Here is a 12,382-nt window from a genome sequence, read left to right as displayed (position 1 = left end):
GCAATCCAAATGTAAACAAAGGGAAGCCCCAACACCTAAAACTAGGAACTAAAGCTTGCCTTCGGGTTGGACAAATGTTATCACTCTCAAATTGAATGAGCAAGCTCTAGATAGAAGGAATGGCAGTTTGTAATAGCTAAATCTGAGTTTCAGATTACTTTGAACCTGTAAAAGGTTTACATTTGTATTGTTTGTGCTTACCGAGAGGTGGGGGGCCCAATAGGACATGTGTGCCCAGGGGCCCTGTGGTTGGTTAATCCGGCCCTGCATGCCGCTGGGAAGCTTCAACATCCAGGACTTCAAAGTTGGCTGCCAAACAGCGTTGTATTCACGTGCTTCTTGGTCGGAAAATCAAACTCAGAAGATATCCGATAAGCAAACATGAGCATTGTGAAAAGGATGACGTGGATTTGGCTTATTCTTGTTTAACAATATTATGATAGTCTGTAGGAAAGTAGGAAATGCGTTTTTACAATTTAGATTCAGTTCATATGCCCCAGTCTAGTTTGGTCTAAACTGAAATTCCTGTCTTTCATACCCAGAAATGAGAGAAGAGGTTGTCCTGACCCATAACCAGTTGTAATACTGGCTAGCACTGCTCCACAGAAAATGAATTGGAAAAGACAGAAAAAAAGGATATTGGTAGACTCCAGGATGATTTTCTTGGGATTAAGATGCCATTTTCAGGTTCATAGCTAATTGCATGAACCATTATAATTAGTATTTTGATGTAAAGGTTCAGACCAACATTTTATGAGTCTTCCATTCAGGGTCAATAGAGCAACTCCTGCTTGAAAATCAGTGTGATATTACGAGATGAGTCTTCAGATTCTTGCACTGCACATTGCCCATTTCTTAATACCTAAACACTTGTGTTGATTGCTTAATTGCAGCCATAATTGTTATTAACAATTAAACATTCTCTAGATACTTGTAAACATTTGACAAGCAACAAAATGGTACAATAGTTTATCTTCTGAATTAATGATATGAGATGGTAATTAGGGGGTTTAATTCTTCACACTAGACACTTATAATGACTTGACCAATTAGTCGTTGTGACAGGTCTTCCAATGTTAATAACCTTAAATAATTTACATTTTTCAGAGTGGTATGCAAATCAGGAGACAGTTGCTAATGCAATAATGTTGTACTGTACAGCGTATAGTAATGCAAGCCAGTCAGGAGAAACACATTTGATAAAAAGCCCGCCCAGTCTACAAACTAGACCATGTGTTTTAAAGCGTATGCCATTGTTTTTTATCCAATACTCTCTTGTTACAGTATCTTTGGTACGGCTCAAAAATCACTTGAAATGGCATATTAACAAGTCAGTAAACTGAAAGCAATTAAAGAAATACCAGCTTTTATTTTTGCTATTTTTATTCAAATGACAACACCTGCATTTGGCAATGACTTCCTCCATATTAAGTTTACAAAAATGTCTGTAAACATTAAAGTGCAAAGGATTTGCTTGCCATTCAGGGCACCTATCTTTTAAAGGTTCATGCTACAAGCACTCCAATCTAGTTTCATTTTAAGAATCCAGAGACTTACCTTTTCATTTCACCCACACAAATGAACCCTACTAACTCTTGAATCAAGTAAAACAAAAAATACTGTTGAATAAATGTTGATGATGGTCCATGGTTTCAAATCAAACAAATAAATCTCAGTGCTAGAAAGGCAAAGGTAAGAAATTGGCTGTTTGCATGGTTCAACCAGTTACGCACTCTGTGGCTGTTTGAGAACCGCACAATGAATGATAAAAGTTGTTAATACAAATCAAAAGAAACAAATAAACAAAAACTAAATGCACTCAAAAAAAAAACACTCCCTTTCACTGCTTGAAAATCCAAGAACAGAGAACAGTGTCTTGGTGTGCAACACTGTTCAGTACAGAAGTTTTGTTCAGTATAGGCTTGAATGGCCCCTTGCTGGTTTCATTTCAAGTTAAGTTCAGTACATTTGGGACCTATTCAAAGTGGGAATTCCTGATGAAGATTGTGTCCAAGAACACGTTAGTCTCCCCCTCGCTGGGATGTTATTGTCTTTGTTGTGCTATATCAGGGCATTTCTCATTTCAAAAATGCCTCAAGGAGGAACAGCGGAGGTTGTACAATATGGAAAAGGGCTGTTGGCCTAGCTTGAGTTCAAAATGTAATTTCTGCCATTGACTTCTGAACACATGTTGAAGAGAGTCAGTGTCAGCTGGAAGCTAAGGCTCTGAGCCTGCTCTGCGTTTGCTATGGCTGGATTTACACAGCAACTGAAAAATCAGATTTTTAACTCTTATGTGGCCCTGTTCTCCAAACAGATTTGTCCTGCCAATGAAAAAGATCAGATCTGGACCAAACAGGGTTACAGTAAAAAAAGGACTTTCTGTTTCTGTGTAAATCTAGCCTATGTATCAGGCATGTGCCCCAGCGATGTGTCGGCCGGCCCCAGCAGTCGGTACTTCTCCTCCAGGGAGGGCTCAGCGCCGCCCTGCAGGTGGATGAGGGGCTTGGTCTGCAGCAGCACGCAGCCCCTGCCCCGGCCCCGCCTCTCCTCCTGGTTCCTGCGGTTATAGATGTTGATCCTATTCTCCAGCTCGGGGCTGGCGTTGGCCGAGCCAGCGGGGCTGGGAAGCTTCAGGTTGACAGGGTCCACCACCAGGCCCTTTTGGCCAAGGCAGGAGTCCTCCGAGAGGGAGGAGAGCAGCTCCTGCACCACCATGCTGGGGTCCCTGCAGGGACCCTGGCCTGAGACGGAGGGGGGGCAGCAGTGATGGGCGCTGTAGTTCAGACTGAGGTCCCGGGCCGTGCTGCTGCTGCAGTCTGTGGTGGAGGAGCCCAGGGTGTGGCTGCTCAGGCTGTGGGGGCGGGCCGTCAGGCTGCCGCTGGACCGCGATACGCTGGTGGAGGCGTCGCTCACGGCGCTGCCCACCCGCTCCATAGCCAGCAGGGGGTTTGAGTGGATGGGGTTTGGATTGGTGGGGAGGTGGACGTCGATGGCTGCTGTGGTGATGACCCGAGCACCTGAGACAGATGCCCCGGCATCTTGAGGAGCGTTGTGTACATTTGGGAAAAATCAGACAACACAAAGAAAAAGAATGTAGCCCTTAACTACACACACAATACATTTACACAACCTTCTGTCGGCCCCAGGGACTAAACCTTTTTTCTGAGAATGAATGATGCTGCTAGTAATCATTCTAGCTCTATTTTGTTTTAGGAGCTGTAGCTTAATCTAAGATAGCCTATTTGCTCAACAGAATAACCTTTAAATTAAATTAATTTTTGATAAATGTAATAATGAATTTAGAAGGTTAAATCCATTATGTAACATTCTATGTAGGCCACCATAAGTAAGCCAAACAAGGAATTAAGATAATAAAGTTTAATTTATACGCAGCCAAACAATGAATTTAAAAGTCTTATGACTTAGAAGCCAAATTACCACTCAATAAGAATGATTTACATTAGTGTAGCTGCTCTACATATTCTAGCTCTGTGTGGTGTGCAGTCTGTGCAAAATGTTTTTCATAGTCACTTACCACTGCTTGCTTCACTGTAGTACTGACTGATGTAGTTGTTCATGTCATCACGTGCAACTGGATCTGAATTTAAAAACAAAAACAATGGAAATGGATAATGTGATTATTACTACAGCAAATAAAATTCTGAACAACAATAATATCTGAATGGGTTCTCATGCATAGTGAATGACATTTTTGGATAAAAAAAGAACTAATTTCTAATTAAGATGCAAATTTCTTCTAAACCGATACCTCAACCCTATGCTTATTTCCTGTTTTTTGTGTTGTCAATTAAATTCCTACTTACTGTAAATCAAATGTCAAAAGCATAGTAAAGGGACAGTGTACTTTTATAGCATATATATCACATATAAATTGTATTATTAAGTATACATGACAAGGGAGTAATCAGTCAAATTAGGGTCAGATCTGACAGACACATACTCCTATATCAAAACTGAGTCTTTCTTGCTAGAATTCCACCCTTATTTAAGTTCTATTTTAATGGGATGGCACTCTTTTTAGATAGCAGGTACATAGGTCTATTTCAATTTTAACAGGGCAAACTGGCCCAAATGGAAAATTCACAACTTAATATCGACAAATATAACTTCTCCTACATCTGCCACAGGCCACAGGTGCTTTATAGGCAAGTCTCAGAGCTACGCTGTACATTAGCTGCACCCTAGTGCATAAGAAATAAACTGGGACAGGGACAGGGTGGGGTTGACTTCAGGGATGAGAGAGACAGATATAGGTGGAGAGTGAGAAAGAGAGAGTGGGAGTTCTTTGTTCAAGCAGCCATCCCTCCAGTCTGGTGGGCTGCCCGCACGGTGAATGGCTCTGATCCGCTCTGCTCTTCTGCTCGCTTGATTGGTCCTGAGCTCACTGTCCGCTGGCTGAGTGGGAGCCCAAAGTACCCTGAGTGCTAGCCCCTGTCCCCCGGGACATGCTGCAGACTCTGATGGGTAATTTCATTTATTTTTCAGTCTAAAATATTAATCCCAGAGCCACCCCTGGAGAGGAGGCATTGCGCTCACTAAAACAAGACCGAGACAATCGCTCCGCAATTAATAACACATGAGTCTCAGAAAAGAGAATGGGCTGTCCAGCATACGTAAAAAGACTCGTCCTCTTTCTGTGATAGTCAGGCTGTCAGGCTGTCTATGGGAATGGAGAGGTAACATGCAAAGGTCATTTTAGTTCATTTCTAAATTATGATATTTACAGGTGAGGTATCAGTTCTATATCGTAGGCAAAATTGTATGGAAGTAGACAGTTAAAGTTACTTCAGATTAAAATCAAATAGTCCATAGAACTGGATGGAGTTATAATGTATTTGTCTTTTGTTTTAGCACATTCTCATGTAAAATATCAGCTTTGTATGCTTAGAAACAATCCATTTAAATTTGTTTCAGAGGCTTTGCAATCAGGCAATCTGACAGATAGGGTGGGGCAATCTGAAATGCTCCTTTCGACCACACTTGCCTTGCTTTTTCTGTATTCTTTGCAATGAATGTTGCACTGTACTGTTACAGTACTGTGTGCTCAGTCACTGTATGATCTTTCAGAATCAGAAAGAAAACACCAGTGGCTCATTGATCAACACTGGATGTCACTGGATGCTCTCAAAATCTACACGGTTTAGTACTTTAAGGTGACAAAACCACCGATCCCCTGACACATTCACTGAATTCACAATTTTCAAACATTCAGACTCTTCCTACAACAATGCTCTGACCCCTATTTTTGCTTTTCCTGCTTATTCTCAACAAGGAAAGAGACTTAGCTCACTGCCTTGATGAGAATGCTTGACACTCTGATGGCACCCCACAGGCAAGAGTGAGCCACCCCCTCATGCCTGCACACCCATACAGGCCCCAGTCCACCCGGCGAGCCCTGCGGCCTAAGTGCTCGTCCCAATGACCATGTTTTTGTAAAAAGCCCCACTTGTTTCCGAGAGCCAGATTTCCCACTATCCCCTTGGGGTGGTTGTGTGGCTGCTGTGGAGCCTCCTGGTGCCCTATTGTGGTTTGCAGGTGAAGGGGAACAGATGTTGACAGGAGCCCACTCTCTCCTAACAACAAGGCCCAAAGCACAGAGCACTCTGTACCTGAAATAGCCCGAGCGGTCTGGGCCGGCTAGGCTGGGGGCAGTAAGAGAGATAGTTGGGGTAAGACAGATGCCCACGCGGGCTGACGTAGTGTTGGAGAACATGCTTGTTTTCTCCAGGATTCACCAGATCCTAAAAGCTTTTTTGCCCTCGTATTGATCCCACAGCGCCTGCGGTCAGATGGGTGTTGTGTGTGAGCATGGAGGGGCTAAGAGCCTGGCCTGGAAGATGCTCCAGGGCTACTGCTCCAGATTAACTGAACACTCTGGCATCCAATTCACCTGATGTTACACCGTTTGGGACTTTTTGTCCCACATAATTATGTACATACTTTATGCTGCACCTCTGTCCAGGTTTGTCATGCTGCTTTCTCAAGCAAACACTGTACCCATCGTAGTGAATATCCAAATGAGCCATATTTTTATTCCACAGGTTTTTGTCTGAGATGCAGTCTTCAGTTTGAGAAGTCATCTTTTTTATTGCTGTTGTTACTTATAGCATACTGTACCAAGATCCTTGCAGTTGGTTTGTACCAAAACGCAATACATTTATTTATGATGCAAATATGTGTCATTATTTTTCAACCTGCAGTAATTTACTATTAGAAGTACATTTTGTTTTTTTATTTTAAATTGGATTTTATTTTTATATCCACATAATATTTTTGAGGAGTTGACTTGTAGATGGAAACTATGTTTTTCACCATCATAAGGAAAAGTGCAGGTGTGTTTTACTTCACTGGTTACAAATATGATCACTTGATACTGCCCCAAAATACGTAAAACTTATGCTTAGCTATAATCTGTGAAATGTTTCTCCAGAACAATTTGAGGACTCATTCTCAGTATCCTGCAGCCCAGCTTTGGGTTCCTTCCTAGTCTCGAAGAAGCACTGCTGTAGTAACCGTAATATACCTGCAGTGGCATGGGGCTCCCTGGGGTTCCTCTGGCCACCCTCATCGTCAGACTCCCCAGGAGTCAAGCCCTCCACCACCTGGAAGCTCCTGCCCTGTTTGCCCCATACGTGGTGGATCTGCATGGCTGCTTCACGCTCCGCTGCCAGGTCCAAGTCCTGCTGGGCCAGATGGGCCCTCAGCTGCCTGATCTCAAACTGGAGAAGATGTGTGTGTGTGTGTGTGTGTGTGTGTGTGGAGAGGGAGAGAAGAAGAGATGGTGGTAAGTGTGAACAAACAGGGAAAGTGAAGAGAGATAAAAAAAAAAAAGGAGGGGTGAAGAGGTTGGAGATGGAGATGGAAAAAAGGGAGGGTGGGAGAGGGAAGAGAGAGAGAAGAGAACCCGAAAGGGGAAGGAAAGAAGAGAGGGAGGAAGGAAGGATGGAATGACAGAGACAAAGATGAGGTGAAGAGGTGAGGGAGTTCGGGGCAGAAGGAAGGATTGAAAGAGAAGTAAGATGAGAGAGAGAAAAATGATCTATAAATACAATGAGGCATACGTTTCAACACACAGCACCATCTCAAACATTGACAGGAAGCTGTGTCCTGACTGATTTGGATCAATGTTTTCATTAGGTTTTCTCCAGACCTGACAAGTCATATTGAAAAACATCAAGGCAAATTACTGGTGAACTGTTTTCAGCATTACTCCAAGTATCCAATTATGTCCAAGGTATTTTGCACAACAATATGCTTTATTGATGTACAGTTATGGCCTCTCTCTGTATTGATTTTGGGGTTTTGGGTCTTGAGAATAAGTGCACATCTAAGCACCTATTGACAAGAAACACTTGCATGCAGTCTAGTAAGCTTCTTCAATGAAAGTGATTACAAAATAATAAAAATGAACAATTTGTAGCATCCATCAGCACAAATTATACTATATCATTTTCCTTCCTTTAAATCTTTATCAATTTAGCAATGCCTTTTGACATTCTGCATTGTCGCATTCTGTGTAGGCTCTGAGGAATCTTGTTGAAATATGTAGAGAGATTGAACCTGTATGTAAGGTGTTGCTGCCCTCCTCTGGTGGTTTATCAAATGACAACCTCTTATCTGGCAAAGACCATTATGGGCTTGTATGGCCCTCGTAAGACTTGCTGTAGTAAAACATTTACAATGACAAGTCTACACACAGTCTAATTACAGTAAGGCTAATTCTAATGTGAAGGGAGGCATTAGGGAGACTAATGTTAGATCTGAGTAAATTTGGATTTACATTTAATATTTAACTCACAGTAAATATAAGGTGGACTTGCAGAGTGATTCTAAGGCTAAATGTAAAATGAATGGAAATTTACTGGCTAACTCTAAGAATAAATTGAAGGACCAAAATGAATGTAGGCTTAAAGGAAGTTAGTGCAATTCCAGCGATTAACTTAGGCCAACTTTAGGGTTCAATGTATGTTCAAACTTTATTCAATGCATGTGCTATAGCATAACCCAATTTTGACCAGCCATTGCAATATTTTCTTTTCTCTTCCTATGCAGTTTATGAGATAACTTTAAAGGTAAATCTAAGGTGTAGGTCTATGGGGAATTACAGCCTCACTGTAAGGCTAAATCTAAGGTGTTTTGGTACTCACAGCCTGCTCCTGGCAGATCTGAGTGAGACGCTCCAGCTGCTCCTCTCTCACAGCCTTGGTCTTCTCACACTGCTGGATCTCCAATTCCATCTCAACCTTAACCTGTAACACATAAGCTAAAGGGGGAAAGGAGGGAAAGGAGGGAGAGAGAGACAGACACACAGACAGAGAGTTTAGTTGATTTAGGTAATTATCTTTAATCATCTGATTAAAATGATCTGACAAGGACTACCAGCTATGTTGATAAGGGGCATCACACAGGGTCAGTGTTGGTGGACAGCAGTGTCACTTAAGTCAGTTAATAACTTGCTCAGTAGTCCAAAATCCATTTGCCATCAGGCTATACAGGATCACTCCTTGTGATTGAACTAAGCGTGTCATATGTGATGTCAGTTAACCATAAAACAGCAAAAGCATGGCTTTGTGTCACCTTAAAAATATTGGTTCTACAGCTACAGAGGCCACTTTATTCGATACATCTACCTAGTACTGGGTAAGGCCTCCAATTCACCAGCTTGAATTGTTGAGGCATGGATTCAATAAGGTGCCGAAATGTTCCACAGGAATATTGGTCTATGCTAACTAATAGAATCACACAGTTTTTTCAGCTCACATTTATGAACATCCCATTCCACCTCATCCCAAAAGTCTACCTAATGAAGTGAGGCTACATCTGGACATCTAGTTTGACATCTAGGGACTGAGCAGGCCATTTGGATAAACTAAAGTCACTGTCATGGTCCCGGAACCATCTTGAGATGATGGCACATTATCCTGCTGGATGTATCCATTTGAAACAGTTGTAGACTGCGGCCATAAAGGGATGCACCTGGTCAGCAACAATGTTTTGGTACACTGAGTTCAAATGATTCTCAGTTGGAACTAAGAGGCCTATTGTGTGCCAAGAAAACATTTTCCACACCATTACACCACCACCAATAGCCTGTACTGTTGACACCAGGCAGGAAGGATACATGGATTCACACTGTTTACACCAAATTCCCACTCTGCCATCAGCATATCACAGCAGAAACCTGGATTTGTTGGACCAGGCAGCATTTTTCCACTCTTCACTTGTCTAGTTTTGGTGATAACATGCCCACTGGAGCTTCATCTTCTTGTTCTTGGCTGACAGAAGTGAAACCTGGCGTAGGCTTCACGCTGACCTTCTGCACATCACTGTTGTACTGAGATGTTATCTGCACACCTTGAATGAGTCTTGCTATTCTCCTCTGACCTCTATCATCAATAAAGGCACTGCTGCTGACTGCATGTTTTTTTTTTTATTTATCACACCACTCTGAGTAAACTCTAGACACTATTGTGAAAAAATCTCAGGAGGACGTCCGTTTCTAAGATGTTGGAACTGATGCGTCTAGCACCAAGGGTTATATCACACATCAATCGCTTATATCACGTCTTGCCAGTTTTAACGTGTAGTCAATAACTGTACCTCTCGAACCTGTCTGCAAGCTTTATTTATACGTGACTCACTGAGGGAGGTGTTCGAATAAACAGGGAGATGTACCTAAGGAAGTGAGGCTACATCTGGACACCTCTTGTCATCACAGTTGGCAGACAATTAGTCCTTCACACCTCTGCCATCACATTTGTAAATCAGTTGTGTGACATCACACAATAATCCTGTGTGTATCCTGATGGGGAATGTTGCTATGAGCGACACAAACACTACCAGTCAAAAGTTTAGACACATCACATTTCTTCTTTATTTTTACTGTTTTCCACAATTTAGAATAGTAAAGACATCAAAACTATGAAATAACACAAATAGAATTATACACTGACCAAAAAAGTGCTGAACAAGTCAAAACTATCTTATATTTTAGATTATTTAAAGTAGCCGCCCTTTGTCTTGATGGAAAGGCAAAGGCTTTGGAAAGAAATTGATACATAGGCATCAACCTCACTATTTATATTTGTCTAAGAAACAAATTTCAAGCATTTAAGCATAAGCCTTTAGATCAAAATGGCTTTAAGATGTAAAACATAGTGCATTCAATCAGGTGTGTCCAAACTTTTGACTGGTAGTGTAAACTAACCATTACTTATTCTGGTCTTATTCTTTGTCTCATTCTTATATTGTTGCTGTTGTAGTGTAGCTGGCGACTCAGCTGGTGGCTGTGTCAAAACACAGAAAGGGGGGCGGGGGGGGGGGGGGGGGGGGTCAGAAAAGAGTTTGCATGTTCTCCCCGTGTTTGCATGAGTTTCCTCCAGGTTTCCTCCCACAGTCCAAAGACATGCAGGTCAGGTGAATTGAAGACTCTAAATTGCCCATAGGTGTGAGTGGGTTTGTGTGTAGTATGGTATATGATGTATATGATGTAGTATATGATGTATAGTATGTATATGATGTATATGACCTAGTATAGGATGTACTGTATATGATGTGTATGTAGATATGTAGTATGTATATGTATTATGTCATATGGTATATGATAGTATGTAAAGCCCTTTGAGACTTGACTGTGATAAAGGGCTATATAAATAAACTAGACTAGATTAGCTAGCCGTACCATTTGTGCATGATAATAATAGGCACATCATGCATATGTGTCCATTTGTGCACACGCACCTTGTGCAAGTGTACGTATGGGTGCCTGTGTGTGTCTTTGTTGGAGCCAGTATGTGTACAGTATGTGCATGCACGTGTACATGTGTGCGAGTGCATTTGTGTGATCGTGTGTGTGTGTGTGTGTGTGTGTGTGTGTGTGTGTGAGTGGTAGAACACTGTTGACAGCTGCTGGCAGGACATGCAGAACAGTGTAATTCACACCATGGCTGATCCCACAACATCACAGAAGCCAACACATGGACCTGCTCCGCTCTCTGCTCTCAGCCCAGGCCAAGTGTTTTGCCCCTCACTGATACCTGCCTCCCTCACATGATACACCAAGCCACAAAGCCTTGTATTCCCTGCACTCGGATGTATGACAATTCTTGTGGGCCAGTTGATGTAGTGTCTGTTTCTAAGAGTACTGTGCTATTTGGTATATTTTATGTTTTACTCCCCGATGAAGGTTAGAACTGAAAAAGTGAGAGATCCCACTGAGCAATTTTATGTAGATTAGACGTTTAAAACACGTCTAAATGGCCCATAGCCGTCTAGGCTAAATTAAGTTTAAATGGGGTTGAAAAGTGAAAGTTTATTAGATGTCTACGTCTTAGCTTGGATTTACAGATGTTTATTCATTGTAATAATGTATTTACTGCTTGGTCTAAAATAGGTCTATACATAGCCGTAATGATCCTGGGCTATATGAGAGCTAAAGCATAGAACATTGAAATCACGTCTTTTGCTCAGTGGGTTGTTTTATTTAATTTTTGTTTCAATCAACAAGCCCATTTTTTATTATTATTATTATTATTATTGTTATTAGTAGTAGTAGTAGTAGTAGTAGTAATAGTAGTAGTAGCAGCAGTAGTAGTAGTAGTACTAGTAGTAGTAGTAGTAGAAGAAGCATTAGCATGATTCCCATTAGCACAATGTTTCTCAGCCACAGGTCAGGAAAGGAGAGGTGAAACACAAAAACTGACACTCTGTGCATGGCTCAGGACAACAACCTCATAAATGTCCACCAAATCTGCACTGAACAGCAACAGTAAAGGTTAAGAGCAACACAGCTGGGTCTGGAGAGGAGACATCTGAGACACTCAAATAAATATAAAATAAAATAAAATAAAATAAAATAAAATAAAGCCTTCATCCCATACCAAGTTTTATTATCTTATAAGCTACTTCACTGTGTTTTGGTCACTCTACAAGAATAGCAAACCAAACTTCCTCATTCAAAAGTGTAGCAGATTGTTCTCAAATACTTTCATTCAAGTAGCAACACAATAATTATTTCTTTTGCTGGAGACTGACACTTTCCATCTGATGTTTCAATTTGCTGATAAATTCTATTTAGTTTTTGTCCCCCACCAATTGTGCTGCAGTTTGCTCCTCTGTATTTCCTCCTCCAGAGGACTGACACAAATGTTGGCACTTTACGGTACACTTCAAAGTTAATTCTGTGAGGGACTCAATCCCTCTCATAGGATAATTGAGCTGGCCCCTCAGCTGTTTGTTGGTTTGTATTGGTTTGAGTGTGATTTTTCCTCCAAGGTGTGTTGCCTCCTGCCTAACAAGCCAACTCAATCACTCACAAATATCAAACCCAACAGGTTCAGGTGTGCTGCGGGGAAATCAA

The 12,382-nt window shown here is 41.6% G+C and overlaps 1 protein-coding gene across 1 annotated transcript; it reads right to left on the bottom strand.

Moving 5' to 3' along the window:
- Positions 1 to 2,403: 2,403 nt before the first annotated feature.
- LOC139662548 (transmembrane protein 266-like) lies at positions 2,404 to 8,287 on the bottom strand (the record flags this gene model as incomplete). The annotated part of the gene is made up of 4 exons (XM_071541225.1): positions 2,404 to 3,041; positions 3,539 to 3,601; positions 6,548 to 6,743; positions 8,172 to 8,287. Coding segments are annotated over 4 exons (1,013 nt in total), but the record flags the coding sequence as incomplete, so codon positions are not given.
- Between the last annotated feature and the right edge of the window lie 4,095 nt (positions 8,288 to 12,382).

Source organism: Centroberyx affinis, unplaced genomic scaffold (genome assembly GCF_046629955.1).
Source record: "Centroberyx affinis isolate AG114_WGS23_722 - 3 ecotype Tasmania unplaced genomic scaffold, CSIRO-AGI_Caff_v1 ptg003839l_1, whole genome shotgun sequence".
Taxonomy (NCBI): Eukaryota; Metazoa; Chordata; class Actinopteri; order Beryciformes; family Berycidae; genus Centroberyx; species Centroberyx affinis.
The sequence above is the reverse complement of the archived record's forward strand: the minus strand, read 5'-3'. Positions and strand labels throughout refer to the sequence as shown.